The 17,502-nt window shown below is 39.6% G+C and overlaps 1 protein-coding gene across 1 annotated transcript in view; it reads right to left on the reverse strand.

Moving 5' to 3' along the window:
• The window catches only part of TMED10 (transmembrane p24 trafficking protein 10), a 39,813-nt gene continuing 22,311 nt past the window's right edge, over positions 1-17,502 (reverse strand). Inside the window, exons 2-5 of the mRNA XM_072625011.1 lie at positions 17,058-17,169; positions 12,595-12,668; positions 6,940-7,066; positions 1-2,349 (exon numbers count right to left, since the gene is read on the reverse strand). Coding sequence (XP_072481112.1) covers positions 2,228-2,349; positions 6,940-7,066; positions 12,595-12,668; positions 17,058-17,169 — 435 coding nt within the window. The 3' untranslated portion in view covers positions 1-2,227. The remainder of the gene's footprint in view (positions 2,350-6,939; positions 7,067-12,594; positions 12,669-17,057; positions 17,170-17,502) is intronic.

Genomic DNA, 17,502 nt, shown 5'->3' on the forward strand with positions numbered 1-17,502 from the left:
TACAATGGTTTCCCCTAAACTTTATTTCAGAAAATTTACACAAAAATACCCAATCCAATACTTACAGGTAAATCTGTACAAATCCCACATGCTTCTTTCCTATAAAACAAGTTGTGTGAAAACAGCTTTATGACAAGAATTGCATTTAATTTATGACCATGGTACAAGTAAAGTTTACTGTAAACCTTACCACCTCATTTACATTATAGAGGTCATTTTGATAACATACACATGAGAGAGAAAGCAGAGAACACACAATATGCTCTTATTTTCTAAGCAGACTTAGTCTAGCACCAGTCTTTCAAAGCAAATTAATTCTTCTTAGATAAAAGCAAGCAGAGTATTAATTAGCTTTAGAATAAAAGCAGAAGGTTCAGGAGAAAGTTCCACATGGTTTAAAAAGGGAACAAACATGAAACAGAATTTCAAATTGCACAAACAAATTGAGGGTTCTCAAGTAACTGGGGATGGAGAGAGTTAATAAAACGAAGATTTCTCCTTTCTGTCACAGACAGACACTTTGTCAAATGATGGCATCGTCACCTCGGTGATGACCATGGTAGACAAGGAGGAAAGATACTGCAATCAGAGACCAGTAGTGAACAGCTGGTGTCACGTTTTGCTTTGGTAGGGAGCCCTTGGTGGCATATGCTAGCAGTTCACCTTCAGACTTCTGGGGAAGGTGCCTCAGACAGATATGTACTTTTTCTCTTCCTCCTGGACACTGACATTTAGCCCTAGAAAATTCCATGTGGAATATGGTAGATGATCAATGACGATTTTTACTGTGGATTTTTGCTACACTGAGACTGCTATTATCTACCACTGCGGGATTCCTAGGAGCAGAAACTAATAGCTTTTACCAGCAGATGGAGATGCTGCACTAGTTCTCAAAAATCGGAAAAGAGGAATTCACACAAAGGGCCCTCACACACTTAACAGTTGTCACTTTATCCAGTCTGAACATTGTTCAATTTCCCTTTTAAGTAAGTCCCCTTCCTCTTACCTCAGGAGTCTCTCAATTCTTTCTCATACGTTATGATAATGAGAATCAATCACATGACTGAGGGGACAGTTCTTCCAGTTGCTGCTTAAGAAATCTTAATTAGAAATTGGTTTGCCAAGATGAAGTAAGCCTACAAAGGAGTTACAAAGCCTCAAAATTCCCAATTATTTAAAAACGCTTTGTAGATGTGTAACTTTGGGAAGAGACTACATAAAGAGCATATTCCTCCTAATGCTGGATCAACTGAGAAATTCTATTTCAAAATGAAAACAGTATCGATTTTTCATAACTATAAGAACATGGTCACTACATCCTTCTCTACACGTACATACATAAACACACCTGACAATGGCCTCTCCTCACCCTTCAATCTCACACTGATTTTTGGCCCTGCATTCCCTCCATGTATTATTGGCACCTACTTTATTCATGATGCTCCCAGTTGTACAATTTTATACCTCAATGAACCAAATTCTTAAATGTAACATAAAAATATGGAAACTAAATAGCTAAGGTAAGAAAAGTTATTCAACTTTGCTTCTGTAGGTTACATTAAGAAATCTAGTAGACAGAGTATATAAAGCTTAGTTCTATATTCAGCTCTGAGTTTTTTATGGTATTACAGCTCCAAATTTGAGGCCTATCAGGAATCTAATCCTTCACCTTTCCTTCAGCTCTTGGATTTTTATACCACTAGAAGCCACCCAACCAAATTCATCCCAGCTAAAATATGATGTTCATACTGCTAAAGTAACCTCAACGAAGAAAACAAACAGGACAATCAGAACACAGCAAGTCATTCTGTAGCAAGGTCATAGAAATCTTGGTGACAGAACTAGACTGGAAGTCCAAGCCAACGGGTGAGTGGGAAAAGGAAAGAAGTCACAGGGTTCAAACAGATCATTCTGAGGAAACTCAGTGGCAATGCTGGCTTCAGCATCTGGGAAACCTACTTCTTATCATAGGTGGCCTTAATGATAGTTCCAATGTTGCAAAACCAGCCCAACCCCCTACTACCCAACAAGTTAAAAAGAGTCTCCCTTATTGGCCTATATTGGAGTCTAGGCAGTTCCCCATTCCTCCCACCCCAAAAGAGGCCAGTTCTGACAAGAAAACTCCAGGGTCAGCAGATAGAATGTGCTGTCTGTGGTGTGGCTCAGGCCAGGTACGTCCCAGTGGTGTCCTCCTGGCTGCAAGACAGGGTGGGAAAGGATTGCCTCATTATTCAATCAGCTTCTTGGCCTTGAAGAAACGTCGAAGATAGAACACTTGCCAGGTGGCCAATCCAATAAGGCAAAACATGGAAAAGATACTGAAGTACAAGACCCGGGTATTTGTTGACTCTAAAAGATAAAAAACAAAGCTGTAAACATGTCCTTCTGGAAATGGAAGTAGAAAAGCTCAGTTGGCTAAACTATGCAGAAGACTCAAAGAAGAGTTTAAATTCTATTATCTCTAATTACGTGATTTTAAGTGAATTACTTAATCTCAGTTAGCTAATGTATAAAAAGAGATAATAATAACCAATCAAAAAACATATTAAGCACTTACATGCCACACACTGTGTAAAGTGCTCAGGATACAAAGAAAAAACAAAAATATAGAACTTTTAAGTTAGAAGGATCTCAATCCAATCCATACCCAGGAACAGGGAAAGAAAACACTTACTGATGTGCTACTATGTCCAAGCCACTTTACAAATATGATCACATTTGCTTCTCACAACAACTCTGAGAAGTAGGTATTATTATCCCTATTTTACAACTGAAGAAATTGAGGAAGAGAGAGGTTAAGTGACTTGCCACAAACTACTATGCAAGGTGGTGTTTGAACTCAGCTCTTTCTAATTGCAAGCCTGGTGCTCTATCCACTGTGCCACCTAGCTTCACTGTCCAATGATACCCAGATGGCCCATTATAACACACCAGAAACAGTCACAGAATTTTTGCTTGATGACCTCCAGCGAAAGAGAATTCACCATCCCTTTATACAGCCCACTGTATTTCTGGAATGCTCTATTTTGTTTCTGGATATCATGCCAAAATTTGCCTCTTTGTACCTAATGCCCATTGTTCCTGGTCTGCTCCCTGGAGTCAAGTAGAACAAGTTTAATCTCTCTTCCACGTGACAGCCTTTCAGATAATTGAAGACATTTATCATGTCTTCCCTTAGCAGTCTGTAAGCATCCCCGCTTTCCCAACTTCTCACTTTATGACATGGAGTCAAGGCCTTTGTCATCTAGTTGCCCATTCTGGACATCCTGCAGCTAATCAATGCCTTTCCCAAACTATGGCTTCCTGGACTGAATACAACACTCCAGATATACTCTGATCATGGAAATCTGACTTTAGGAGGATTATCACCTCTTTATCCCTGAAAGTAATGCCTCTCAATGCAGTCCAAGAATGCATTAACTTTTTTAGTTCCCATATCACAATGATGACTCCCATCACAGTTCACTAATCATGCCCAGAGAGCTTTTTCAGACAAACTGTTATCTAAACATCTATGGATGTTTCCCCATCTTGTACCCGTGACATTTTTTTTGAACCCAAGCATATCTGTCAGATGTAGCACAATGTTCTAGCTTGTAAAGATTTTTTTGGATGTTATCATTTAGCATGTTAGCCATCCCTCCCACTTTTGTGTCGTAGTAAATGAAGATTAATGTGGTATGATTTATTCCTGATGAAATCATGCTGAGTTTTTGGGTATTTCTGTAATATATAATGAGAGAGAGAGAGGAGAGGAGAGGAGAGGAGAGGGGGAGGGGGAGGGGGAGGGGAGAGGGAGAGGGAGAGGGAGAGGGAGAGGGAGAGGGAAAGGGAGAGGGAGGGGGAGAGGGAGAGGGAGGGGGAGGGGGAGAGGGAGGGGGAGAGGGAGAGGGAGGGGGAGGGGGAGAGGGAGAGAGATCTCACTTTACATAAATTCGACAGATGGGGACAGGCGCTGAGGAGATGCAGCCCAGTGCTAGGGATCCTAGTTCCACAACCTCAGAGAAGTGGAGAAGGTGGGGTCATGTGGATCCCTTTGAGGGGAGGTGCAGGAAAGTCTGCAGAATGGTAGACTCTACTATGTGAAGCCAGAATTGGCTATATATAAACTACCTTTTTCTCGGGAGTTCACTAATGATCTATTCTAGAATTTCAAAGTTCACTGGCCTGTACTTTATAGGACCTGTTCTCTTCCCTTTTGTGAAAACTGGAACATCTGCTCTTCTCCTGTCTGCCAGTCCACTCCCATTTTCTACATCCCTTTAAAGATTTTAAAGATCCCTTTAAAGACAACGGTTTAGCAGTTCTTTCAATATCAGAGGATGTGATTTGGATTAGGAGACCTGAGTCCATCAAGGTTAGGTAAGAGCTTTCTTATTCTCTCTTTTCTTATCTTGGGTAGCCAATCCTTGATAGCAACTTTTGTTGCCAAAGCAGACACTATTCTACTTGGCAGGGGAAACAGAACCAAAAAAATTGTTCTCAACTATTATCCATTCATCTGGAGCAGGGACCTATTCCCTCTTTGATCATTGACCTATTAAAAAGCTTAAAAAATTCTCAAACCTTTGTCCTGTCCTATCCTTCCCCCATAGACTTAGTTCATTTTGAAGCTCTGAACCTCCCAACTTCAGTTTTATTGGACCACAATATTATATTCAATCAGTTACACATTCTTCGCTTCTACCTTTTGTTCATATTTTTAAATTGGGTTGTAGGCTCTCTGGGCTTTCACAACTATCTCACTTCAGAAAGTTTCCATTTTTCCTTCTCAATGGAATTAGTTCCCATTTTGTCTTCAGAATTTCATTCTTGAGTTTCCTATCTTTCCTGGGTTGACTTCCCCTTTAGAAATAGAATCCTCCCTATCTTTTCTCTGAACGCTTAGAAATCTGCTTTCCTAAATTCTAAGATGCACGATAACCTATGCCCAGGATAGCTGTCACTTTTCCTCAAGGTTCACCTATCATTCCCAGCCTAGTAACTAATTCTTCCCTGTTAATTAACGAGAACCAAATCCAGGATAAAATTTAGCCTTGTTGGCATTATTTTTAAAGATTTAAAATTATTTTTAAGGCAAGTCAAAAAGTCATTGGTTCCTGTCTTTGGTAGAGAGGGAGTGCCTTAAGAGGTCTCGATAACTGAAGTCTCCTGTCACCGCTCTCTATCATGGTTCTGTGCCAAGCTTGGGAACTATTCATCTAGTCCCTGTTTCTATCCAAGCAATATACAGCATAGTGCATTGTGATAAAATTGTGTGTGTTTCAGCTCTCTGATCTTCACCCAAATGCCATCCACTACGCTTCCTTAATTACTTCACAAATGTTCCCTTTAATATACAGTGCTAACATTTTTACATATCATGTTTTGTTCAAATAAGGTGAACCCATCCAAGAACCATATTTCTAACATTCCACAAAATCTCAGTGGTACCATTATGAAGTCAAATTTCCTACCTGATATTGGGATTTTTGGTTCCTTCTGCTTGCTGCCAAAACTCTGGGCATCTCTATATATTATTTTTGAGAACAAGCATTTTCCTACTGGCTCCCTTCTTGGATTTGTGTTTCCTGTACACTTCTATGTATTACAACTGCTTTTCCTCTTCTTTTCTTGCAACTATGCTCTACAGAATCATATCTGATGGATTAAAGTTAGGTAGTTTTCTATTTCATCCATTTTTTACCATGAAGCTTTTTTGATGTGATCTGCATGACACTTGGTAAATATATTCTTTGTGCATGTCAATTCAACATGTTACTTTCAAAAAATGTCCTACTTGTGTTTTTTTTTAACCTCTTTCAGTTAATGTCTATGTGTTTTTAAAAATGCTTCTTGATCCCCTTTTTTTGGTGATCCTATCACCAGCTCCTCTATCCCCCATGCCCGAGACTTTATTATCTTTGGCAACATATTTTAGGTCTCTTCTGGCAGTATAATTTGTGCCCAAGTGAATCACTGGAAGTGAATACTAGTCATTGGTTTTTATAAGTCTTGGAAAATTCTTAGCTATGCCTTGGATCTGTGCCCCAGAAAGACAACAGACCTCTCGTTATCAGGTCAAAAGCTTCCTCAGAATCCCTGGACAGGAGTCAACCAATCACCACAATTTTTTCTATCTTTCTTACTCGTATTGGATGACTTCTTCACAAGTTTTGTGGCTCTACTACATCATTCTTTAGACTATAAACAGGTTCTTCCTCCTCAGAGTATCCAGTTACCTCCTTAGGAAGAGCCTAAAATTACATTTTAAATCCGATGTACACCTGCCCCTTTTGCTTCCCTCCCTTTCGTGCCATTCTTTTCCTCTCTAACTTACTGACATGGGTGAAGTTCCCCTTCCTTCACCTCGGGTCTCTTTTCCCTCCAGTGAAGCTCTGTTTCTGTCTCTTTGGGGTTTTTTGTTGCTGTTGCTTTGTATAAGGGAATGAACACTTCATTTTCTTTATCAGCCTGATTGTGGAGAGGCATTTCTCAAGTACCATTCAGCTTTCTTCACTAGCTTGTACCTGGAACAGACAGAGCAGCCAACTGACTGTGGTGGAAATACCCCTGATTTACATGGCGACTGAGATTTTTATCCTTCACACTAATCTCTTTCATAGTATGATGAAAGGAATAAGAAAAAAACTGTAAAATCTTTACAAATACAGTAAACATTGCATATTGATTCTACTACTACTAATTTGATTTGTAATAAACTAGATGAATGAGTTTATATCAATTAGAAAGAAAAAGACTTTGAAGTGAGTTAAAATGTCTAAGTGGCAAAATTACTACTTGATTCCTACTTGTTCACATGTAGCAAATAAAAGTGTGAGAAGGGAACTCCTTTACTTCACCTTAGCTGGTCCAGTGAATTTTGTGAGGTTCTGCTAAGTCCAAGAACAACACAGAAAGTTCTAGGAAATACCTGGGGAAAAGCTAACTACAACTGACCATTAGTGTCCCGCATCTCTTCTTCTCGCTTCTTCATGTAGGCAAAATCATTAACAATAGATTCGGAAAGGTCCTCCAGACGTCGAAGCTCAACTTCCAGAGGTTTTAGCTTCTCCACTTTGGCGATCTGGGAAAGAAAGGAATAGTGGACTGACTGATACAGTACTGACTGATACTGTACAGTACCCAAATCACCTCTGAAGAATAAAACACACTCCTATCTAAAATACAAGACAAGGCACAACCTTTTCAGATTAAAATAATTATAATACTAATGATCTCCTAGTTTACTGACTATAGTAAGGTAAAACTTCAAACAAAACATCTCCTCTACTCTCATCTAGCACAGTACACTGGCATATAGTGGGGACTTACATGTTCAGTGACTGACTCCAATAGATGAAAAGAGCTGTTTTATTTTTGTCTTTGCATCTCCACAATCTAGAATGTCTAAGAGATACCTGACACAGAGAGGATTTCTTAATAAATGCTTTCTGAATGAATTAATATCCAATACCTCTCTATCACTATCTTAGCATACCCTTAACTTACACCTCTCACTTGGCTCTCCCTCCCGAGAGCAGCTTATCTAACTTTCTATTTAAAGTCCACATGAATAGCAGTAACTAACATTTATATCAGCTTTGCAAGCACTTTATTACATCATGCCATTTGAAGAACTGTAAAGGGACTCATACAACAGAAAACTGTTTCTGCAGGATGTGTGACATCAATAAGACCATTCATGTCCTCATATGCTAAGGAAACACAAGTAAGAAGGTATTTTTTTTAAAGGAAAAGCAAGGCAAGAGAAAACCTGGTACAGTATATTCACTATCATTACAATGTTAAGCCAAAGAAAATTTTGGAAGAGAAACTAGTCAGTCAAGAAGGATCAGGAAAGGCTTCTTTTGCAGGATTTTGGGATTTTAGCTGGAACTTGACAGAAGCCAGGAGGCAGAGATGAGGTAGGAGAGCATTCTAAGTATGGAAACAGGCAGTGAAAATGCACTAACTTGGGAGATGGAGTGGCTTGGAGATTCAGTGTCACTGAATCTCAGAATATGTGGAGCAGTGTAAGGTATAGGTTGTTAATGGCTTTGAAAGCCAAAGAAAGGATTTCATTTTTCATTCTGGAGGTGGATAAGGAGCCTCACTGGAATTTATTGACTGCGTGTGTGGCCTGCAGTTTAAGAAGATCACTGTGAGAACAGAGGAGAAGATGGACTGGAGTGGGGAGAGACTTGTGGCAGGGAGAGCAACCACAGAAACCTAAAGCCAAAGATACAGCCTTTAAGATAGTGAATCAAAGTACAGAAGATAAACTGTTGTGATTGTTAAAGCCCTGAAGCAAACTAAAGATTTATATCATGGAGAATTCCATTCAGCAACAAAATTCAATAATTCATTGTGTTGAAGAAATTTATATTAATTCTCCCATGGTCACATGATTGACAAACAGACTGTGACTCGAACCTATAATTATACCAAACCACCTCCCCACAGAAGTTATTCATTAGTTGTTGAAAAATGTCTATCTAGGTAACGCCTCCCCCCCAAATCAGCAAAAATGGAGTTCTTCATTGTCCAAAATCAAAGCCTTTTCAATTACTACTGATGCTGTATTTTCGGTACAATCTATATGAAAGTAGTTCTACCAAAGAAAGGTGTTAATTCCTTAAAAAATAGTTTCTTGAAGAGGATGTGTGAAGACAGCCTGAAAGTCTCTAGATTTTACACTGAAGAGTTTCATGTAGTTTTTTCCCCTCATATAGCATCAAGATCTAAGAAAGAAATTTCTTTGTAACAAGCCAGATTTAATGAAAGCATTATATCAGTCCGAAACTGACTTTTGAAAGTGGCAGAACATTCTTATGATGGATTCCAGACCACAGCAATAAGTGTTAACCACACAAGCACAACTTGCACAAATTCAGGAACAAAATATTCTTATGGACAAAATCCATGAACGTTTACCTGTGTCTGGGGAAAACAAAGCAAAGGCCTGTCTACTGGCGTCTTAAGAATTAATGTTGGCAAAATTAGGTCTGCAAGTGTTCATATCTGAAATGAAATTTGACACTTTCTGGAACATCAGATTTTGGTCCTGGTGTTTTAGAACAATACTTCTTCCTTTCCTGCTAAGTATTAGGGAAGAGAGCTATGGGGAAAGTCCTCAAACCAAGAAACTGTGTTATGTGTTCTATAATTATATTTTCTTGAGGAGCTCACAAGCAGGCTACAAGTATTAAAACTGCTGGAAAAAAAATATCATGAGAAGACATAAGGATTGGGGGAAAGAAAGAGGGAGAGAGCGAGAGTGTGTGAGTGTGTGAGTGTGAGTGTGAGTGTGTGTGTGTGTGTGTGTGTGTAGGGTTTAAGAATTAAAATTTAGAGCAATTAAAGTATTCTTTTTTTTTAATCAATGCTTTCTTGATAAGGAATGACTATCTTTCCTAGAAATGTACTTGATCAGGATTAGTTCCTGCTCCAACATATAAAGGACCAGAAACATGCTAATTCATATGAATCAAGCAAAAGGCAAGGCACTCTAATGACAAAGTCAGATGACACATGGATATGCTCTCCTTGAAAAAGCACCTTGAGAAATCAAGCATAAGTACCATCCTTCTTCAGACAGAAGTGCACTTTCTCCTTACAACCATCAAGCTGGGCAGCTTTATACCTTTTAGGGTAGGGGACTAAATATTTCATCTCAGCTGTGCTGATCTCATTTCTTAGAGACCCAAAAGGTAACTGACCACGTAGGAGAGACTGACTAAAAGGACTTGCAGGTAGACTGCAAAAGACGACCAATGGATGACCTTCAAACCCTGGTGCTAAGGTATGAATTCAAAGGAGGGGGAGATGTATAGAGTATCAGAAGACTAAAAAGCCTGAGCACATATCACCTTCTCAGACTGCAATAACAGACTCAAGATTCTGACCTTCTTGTCTAATACTCTCTACCACATTAAGACCTATCATCAGCCATCTCAGGAACACATGAACTCTCCAGACAGAGTCTGGATCTGAGTGGGTTCCTGAAAGTTAATTCCTCCCACTTTTCACGGCCTCACACTTTATTCTAGTACACAATAAGGGCAAACGCTGTCACAGCTTTGCTCACAGCAGTAACAGTATAATGCAGTGGGAAAAGCATGGACTTCAGAGTTAGGAGGACTTGCGTTCAATTCCTGATCTTTAAATTGTTATGTGACCCCAGCTGGGCAAGTCATTTAACCTCTCTGAATTTTAATTCCCTCATCTATAAAATAGAGATTACCCACCTCACAGGGCTGTTAGGAGGATACATCTAGGTTCAACACTAGACTTGAATACTTACTAGTTGTGTAACACTGGGCAAGTCACAAATTCTCTGAACCTCAGTTCCCTTGTCTATAAAATGAAGATAAAAATACTTATACTACTGATCTCATGTCACAGGAAAACTGCATATGAGCTACCATTATTTCTAAAGACTGTATGCAACAGCTGTCTCTAAACAAAGAACAACAGGGTCTGGGCAAAAACACAGAAGCACAGTCTTTGGGATAAAGCACAACCACTCCCTGTTTAATAATAACAATAATGACCAAACTCTGGTGGCTGCTAAGTTCCCATTTTCCAGAGCCCCAATAATGGCATACCATCTTGGGGCAGAGGAGTTTCATAATTGGGAAGCAGAAGCATTGAGCTATGTTGTAACCACGTACGTAAAGACAGGCTGAGGAGAAGCTGAGGATGTGCCAGACATGCAAAGCAGAAGTAAGGAAAGGAAGAGTGGCGGCTTCCTTTCTACTAGGGATTCCCCAGCTGGATTAACTAGGAGTCAGAGGACACAAAGCTCTTCTCCCCAATATTAACAAACAAAGCTCAAAGCTTATGGGAATTCCGAGAGGTTCAGAGGCACCAAAATGTTAGAGAAAGGTACCATCCATGTGTCTTCTAATTTAGAGAACAAAAGAAACTGGTACATAAAAAGTCTTACTGGAAACTTAATAAATATTATTTGATGCTAGTAAAATAGTTCTCCATCATGCTGAGAGAAAGAAGAGATCAATCTGAACTGTAACTCAAAAACCCAGATAAGAGAGTCTGTTGCTTGTTAAGCTATAAAAATCCAGCAGTGTTTCCTTGGGAGCTGCTACAATTCAGAACAAGAGATTAGGCAGAAAAATTACTGTACCTTCATAGTGTCATAGTCAGCTAGTTTAAATGTCTTTGAGGATACCTGCTTAGTGTCTGACTAAAAGGAGAAAGATCTGGACGTAGACACTCACTACTAACTAGAAAATATCCTATTCCTCCCTCACTTTATAGAGTTCCTTGTCTCTGGGACTGTGAAGACTTGAGATCTTTCTCTTAATTCTTAAACTATCTAGTAAAAACAAAAATTTGTTCTTTTCTATTGATCAGAATGTAGTCAGGGGCAAGCATTGCAGTGTCTCCAGGGAGCATCTGCTGGATCATTTGCTCAGATTTACTGCTGACAAATAACTCAGAATGGTTTCATTTGAACAGGACAAACTATTTGGGGCCCAGGACAGAAAAAAGCAGAAACATCTCAACGAACTCATTCCCACTTGACTACTTCCCATTTCAAAACTAACTGTTCAGTTCTACTCCTCATTCATGTCAGAGCATCTCCCTTCCAGTGTCTGATTCAAAGGTACAAATCTCATATGGCAGAGGCTCTCATGACTTCTCTAATAAGATTATCTTACCTCCTGATTTCTTTAAATGGTTTTGAACAACTATCCTCCCTTAGTCTTCAAAATAATTTATATTTCCTGTTCTCCCCCTCTTTTCCACAGACCAAACTGTTGCTCAGTCAAATAAAACATATTCTTTAATTAGAGATTAATTTCTCCTATCCTTGTGGTTCCCCCATGTCTCTTTTACTTTAGTAAATCCTTTTTGCCACCTCCAAAGTCTTCCAGCTGGGCCCTTATAAGAAGAGATGAATCTCTGTGCTCCTTTGTTCTATGATGTGATGCCTCATTCATTATATGCAACTGGTCTCTCTCCTAACCTCTGCCCCCAAGTGCAATGACTTGTTTGTGGTTTTACCACACTTTTATGTCAGCATCTTACTGCCATGTATCACCAAACTAGTTTCCTACAATTTTTCACAGTTTTCTAATTGTTAGTACTTAATATTATTTTCACTAAAAGTGACTTCTGTCCTTTGTGTCTCAAGAGTACTGTTGTTCAAGATTAAATAGTACTGAATTTACTCCCCCAAGAAAACTGCTCTACTGACATTCAAAAAGCCAAACCAAACCACTTTTCCCAGCCTTGGACTTCAACACAGAAACAAATTCCAGCTTTTAAAATTAGAACTACGCACATTTGAAGTCTGCCTCAAGAGAATTAATGGCAAGCATATGAGGGTTTTATCACCCCAACATTTCCAAAGGACTGTCAGCAGAGTCTCTTTGGCTAAAACAACCAAGCCTGGAATGTTTTTCAAGACTACTACACCAACTTTCCGTATCAGTAAGACATCAGATTACAAACAGCTGGTTGTCATGTGACTGCTGGGAAAAATACAGTATTCTGGGCAAAGCACAGCCTACTAGCCTTAGTGGGTCACAGAGTCCTAGTAGCATAGTTGGCTGCCACTTAACTGGGTATCACTGTAGGACGTACCTCCTCGTAATTTTTCGCTTCCACCCCATGCTTCATGTCGAGGATCACGAGCTGGTCAGGTGTCCGCCCTGTTCCTGGAAACGAAATGAAAGGATTCATTGTGTGGAATATTTAACATTCCAGGAAATCACCCACCCACTCTCTCCTTGCCCCCACCCTTTCAATAGAGGGAAACAGGCAGTCCCTCCCCCTACTCAGCTGTAGAGAATTCCCGTCGCTGCTTAAAATCGCAGGCACTCCAGACAAAGCCTGGATCTGTGTGGGACTCCGGAAAGCAAAGAGAACAAGCTGCTGGCAAACAGTAGTAAGTGTATAAAGACACAAAATACTGCAGCTGGTGGTAGAGGGATACAAGGGAGAGGAAAAAAAAAACCAACACAGGGATATATGAAATAAAGCTCACAAAGTCAAAACAACTTGAATTTGGTGGGAAGATAAATCAACTGGTGGTGACCATTAATTAGGCTTAGGCAGAAACATACATTATACTCATCTGAAGGAACTACAATGAGAAATTCCCCCAGGGAGGAGTTTTAAAGTGTTTCCAATAAGATACAACATAGTCAATAAAGACACTAAATTGAGAGACCACAGATTCCATCACGCAACACCAACGCAACAGAAATCTCTCTCTCTTTCCTTACACATAACTTTAAAACCCTTAAAATTTAGAACAACTTAAAGCAAGGACAAAGAGGCAGCCTGGTAGCAAAGTGGATGGTAGTAGACTGAGCATGGAGTCAGGAAAACCTGAGTTTAACCCTGTCTCAGACACTCACCAGCAGCTTGCACATCACTTAGCCTCAGTTTTCGCATTTGTAAAATCAGGGGGTTGGACTTCATGGCCTTGAGTGTCCCTTGCAACTTGAAATCTATGACTCTATGATCTCTGATCTGGTGGAGATGATGTCATTGCAAAGGAAGGTCTCTGTTCTTCAGAAAGAAGAGGTCTATTTATGATGGCAGGGATCAACAAAACAATGCTCATATTAACAAAAAGTTCATTTCTGACCCAGAGTGGTGAAATGGAATTCTTTCCTCATTCATCAAGTAGGTGAAAAGGGAAAGGCAACTGGAAGGTTCTAGGATCTGAGACCTTAAAATCCAGCAGCTCAGGCATCAAATTACTAACTCACATTTCTATAGCACAAAGTGCTCTGCATATATTATCTCACCTGATTTCTTATAGCAGTCCTGCAAGGGAAGTCACCTCTTACAAGTGACATTCAGGCAGAGTGGAAAGAATTCTGTGTTTGGAGTCCAAGGACCAGAGTTCGAATTCTAACTCTACCTTTTGACAATCAGAGTGGATGCCAATGATTGTGAACAAGTCACTCAAACTCTCTAGGCCTCAATTCTCTCATCAGTAAAATCAGGAGGTTATATTCACTGACCTACAGACCTCGAGCTCGAATCAAGGCTCTGCTTGAGTCAAAAGTTCTCTCTACTATACCAAGAAAGCCAACCAAGCTGTAAGGAACATATCCTCTGAAAACAAGAGTTGGTACTAGGACTAGTGTGGAGTTAAACTCAATAAATATGTACTGATAACCTATGTGCCAGGGATAAGATACTTACACTCAAGAATCTCACCAACTAAATGCCAAAATCAGCAGCATAAACAATAAATGCTACAAAAGATCAGAGGAAGGAGAATATGGAACAATGTAGGGAATGAAGACTTCATGAAGAAGTCGGAATTTGAGAAGGATCTGGGAGGATTGAGAGAATTTGGAAAGGATTAGGTACAACACTCAAGTTGGAGGAGATGAGATAGTAAACGTTTAGGAAGGGAATGAAAGGAGGGAAGGGTGGACACAGTCCAAAGCTGGGAATAACCCCAGCATGTTCAGAAGACAATACAGTCAAACATGGCTTGAACAGTAGGTTCACTGGATAATAGCTAGGCAAGCTAAGATAGAGCTGTAGAAAGTTTTCAATGCCAAGCCAAATATCTGACTCCTAATCTCATCAGTAAGTGGTGATGTCTTAGGACTTTTTAATGCAACCCTATATTGCTGTAGGTTCTACAGGACATATAAAAGCATTTTTTCATTTCCCCTTCCTCATTGAAAGATTCATGAAATCCAAGCAGCTCATAAAGGCACCTGGTCCATTGCCCAGGATATCCTCTCCCTAACAGTTTCTTCTAACCATCTTCCACTTTGCCACTGCATACATTAACTAACTACAGCCCTTTGCCAGGTCTGACTCAAGATAACATAGTCCCTAGTAAGTCCAGTGTTTTCCACTTCAAAAAACCTATTCCAGCACTGTATCAGTTTGTAAGGATAGACTTGAGCCTATGTGGTGTCAGATATTAACAAGTGTGAAAATGGTCTTCTGTAGGGTATGGGTATTCTTTCTAAAAGTGCCTTCCACCCTTAACTCCAACTTCCATCAAATTCTTCTTCCTCTAACTCATTTTTCGTATACATCCCATTTTGTTTTTGTGTTGTCTTCTAGCACAATGCTTAATAAGTGCTGAATTCTGCCCAGAACTACGCTAGCACTATAGAAAGTATGTAATAAATGTAAGACCCAGTACTTATCCTTCAGGAGTCTAGCTGGAGCTGCCAGTGGAATACTTAAATAACATAGTAAATTCGAGGCTCAGGGCAGACTTCCAGGTCTAAAATTCTTTAATTCTATAACTTAATCCTGTATGCATCAGTGAGCTCACCAACAGTTTCTAAACAGGGGAATAATATGATCATAGTATCACAAGATTTAGGGTTGGAAGAGGCTGATGAAAGTAGTTGGAGGAAGATTAATTTGGCAGTGGTTTGCAGGATGGGTTAAAGCAAGGTAATAAGAGGCTAATGAAATAATTAGGGCATGGACTAAAGTGGTTAAAGTGAGAATAGAAAGAAACAAATAAAATTAAAAAAATTTTGAAGGAATTATTAATAGAACTGATGACATATTTGATATATGCAGTGAAGGGGAAGGAGACCAAGATGACTTTCAATATTTTAAGTATATCATGACTGAGAAAAAGATGGTGCCATTGACAGAAATGTGGATGTCAGGAAAGAGCCAGTTTGAAAAAAGAATATAAAGAATTTTTAAATGTGTTACATTTGAGTTGCTAGCAAGTGAAAATATTTAGTAGGCAAGGGTCTTATGAGGCCTGATGGAATATTAACACTAGAGAAAAAAAGTTCTGTAGTTTTTTACTTCTTTACCTAAAAGCCAGTTCATAGTATGATACAATGTGAAAAGCACCAAATGTGCATGGCAGCCAGCTCCTTGCTCAGCCATTCACTGGCTGTGTGGACTTAAGCAAGGTATTTATAGCCTCTTTAGGGGTTCAGCTCCTACTGCACCTGTAAATAAGCAATAACAATACCTACTCATAGAACTGTTATGAAGATTAAATAAGATGTATGTACTTTGAATCTGGAAAGGTGTGTAGAAATGTAAGCTACTACCACTGTTAATATCACCACTAGCTTTCAAGCTAAGCAGTTCTTGGTTGAGTTACCAGGAACTCTAACCAGCTTAATGAAGCTGCATGTGCTGCTTACTGCGCAAAGGCCACTCTCCTAGCTGAGTCTCAGAAAGTATAATGAATTTGGGGGCATGAGCTGCTAAAAAACGGTCTTAAAACCAAGGCCTACTATATAATGTAAGCCTTGGGGGATGTACTGGTCAGTGTTGCTGAACTGTTTTTTCTTTTTTCACATGGGATGGCTCTTAGGGAATGGGAGTGTATCTATCTTGGGAAACATAAGTGGTGTGAAAACAAAAACTATCAATAAGAGATTATTTTTAAAGGCACAGCACAGCCAACCATGACTCCAGAGGACTGAACTATGCTACCTACCTACTGACAAAGAGGTGACAGACTGAAGATGCAGAACGACTTACATTTTTGGACACCGACATTATGGGAATTTGTTTTGACTGACTATGCATATTTGTTACAAGAGTTTTGTTTTTCTGTAAAATTAGGGGAGAAGAGAAAATGAATGTCTGTTAATTCAAAAATAAAAAGACAAAAATGTAACAAGTAAGTAAAAGAATTTCAACTGAAGCACTCATACCCAGAAATAGCCAAGACCAAGAAGGAGTTCCTGGCTCTATCACATAATGAAAGAAATGTATCAAATCTTGTTCCAAACTACAGATAAAAAACTGTGCTTCAATGTCAATGTATTGTTTTCCAGATATCTATACCAAAATCAGGCCTACCTATATAACCTAAGTTACGTCACAGGACTCACACAGCAATTCCAGTTACTGCACGTGAGGGAAGAGGCCTAATTGGCTAACTTTCACTTCTATTTACGTGAGTATATGCTCAGATCTCATTTCCTCTTCATAGCCATCCAGGACACAGGAAGTTCACGCTCTGCCTAACTTCTGAGAGCCCTTCCTGAGTTCCCTGCCTTTCTGACAACTAATCAAAAGTGGGGAAAGCACCTATCATCTAGGAAGACCCTTCTTTGGTCACTTACCCTTGCTCTCAAAACATGCCTCAAACATATCATAATCCTCAGTGGTGAAAGCAAATTTCCCTTTGGTTGCATCCTCCTTAGAATATAGGATGTGGCCAGCTGAATCTGTAATCTGCAAAAGAAAATAAAAGTAGATCATAAATACAGTTCTGGAAGGGAACAACAGGCAGTAGAAACCCTTCCCTGTCATCTCTAAGGTATAACCAAAGAAAGTAGTTCACACTTGTCTTTGTTAGGGTTTATCCAACCATCCCCAGAAACAGGCTCTAGACTGAGGCAAGAAGTCTGGGTAGATTCCAGCGTGCAAAATTTGAGTTTTCTCCCACAGGTTTTCCTACCACACTGAAGAGTTGCCATAACACACACACACACACACACACACACACACACACACACACACACACACACACACACACACACACACACACACACACACACACACACA

This window comes from Notamacropus eugenii, chromosome 7 (assembly GCF_028372415.1).
Source record: "Notamacropus eugenii isolate mMacEug1 chromosome 7, mMacEug1.pri_v2, whole genome shotgun sequence".
Lineage (NCBI taxonomy): Eukaryota > Metazoa > Chordata > Mammalia > Diprotodontia > Macropodidae > Notamacropus > Notamacropus eugenii.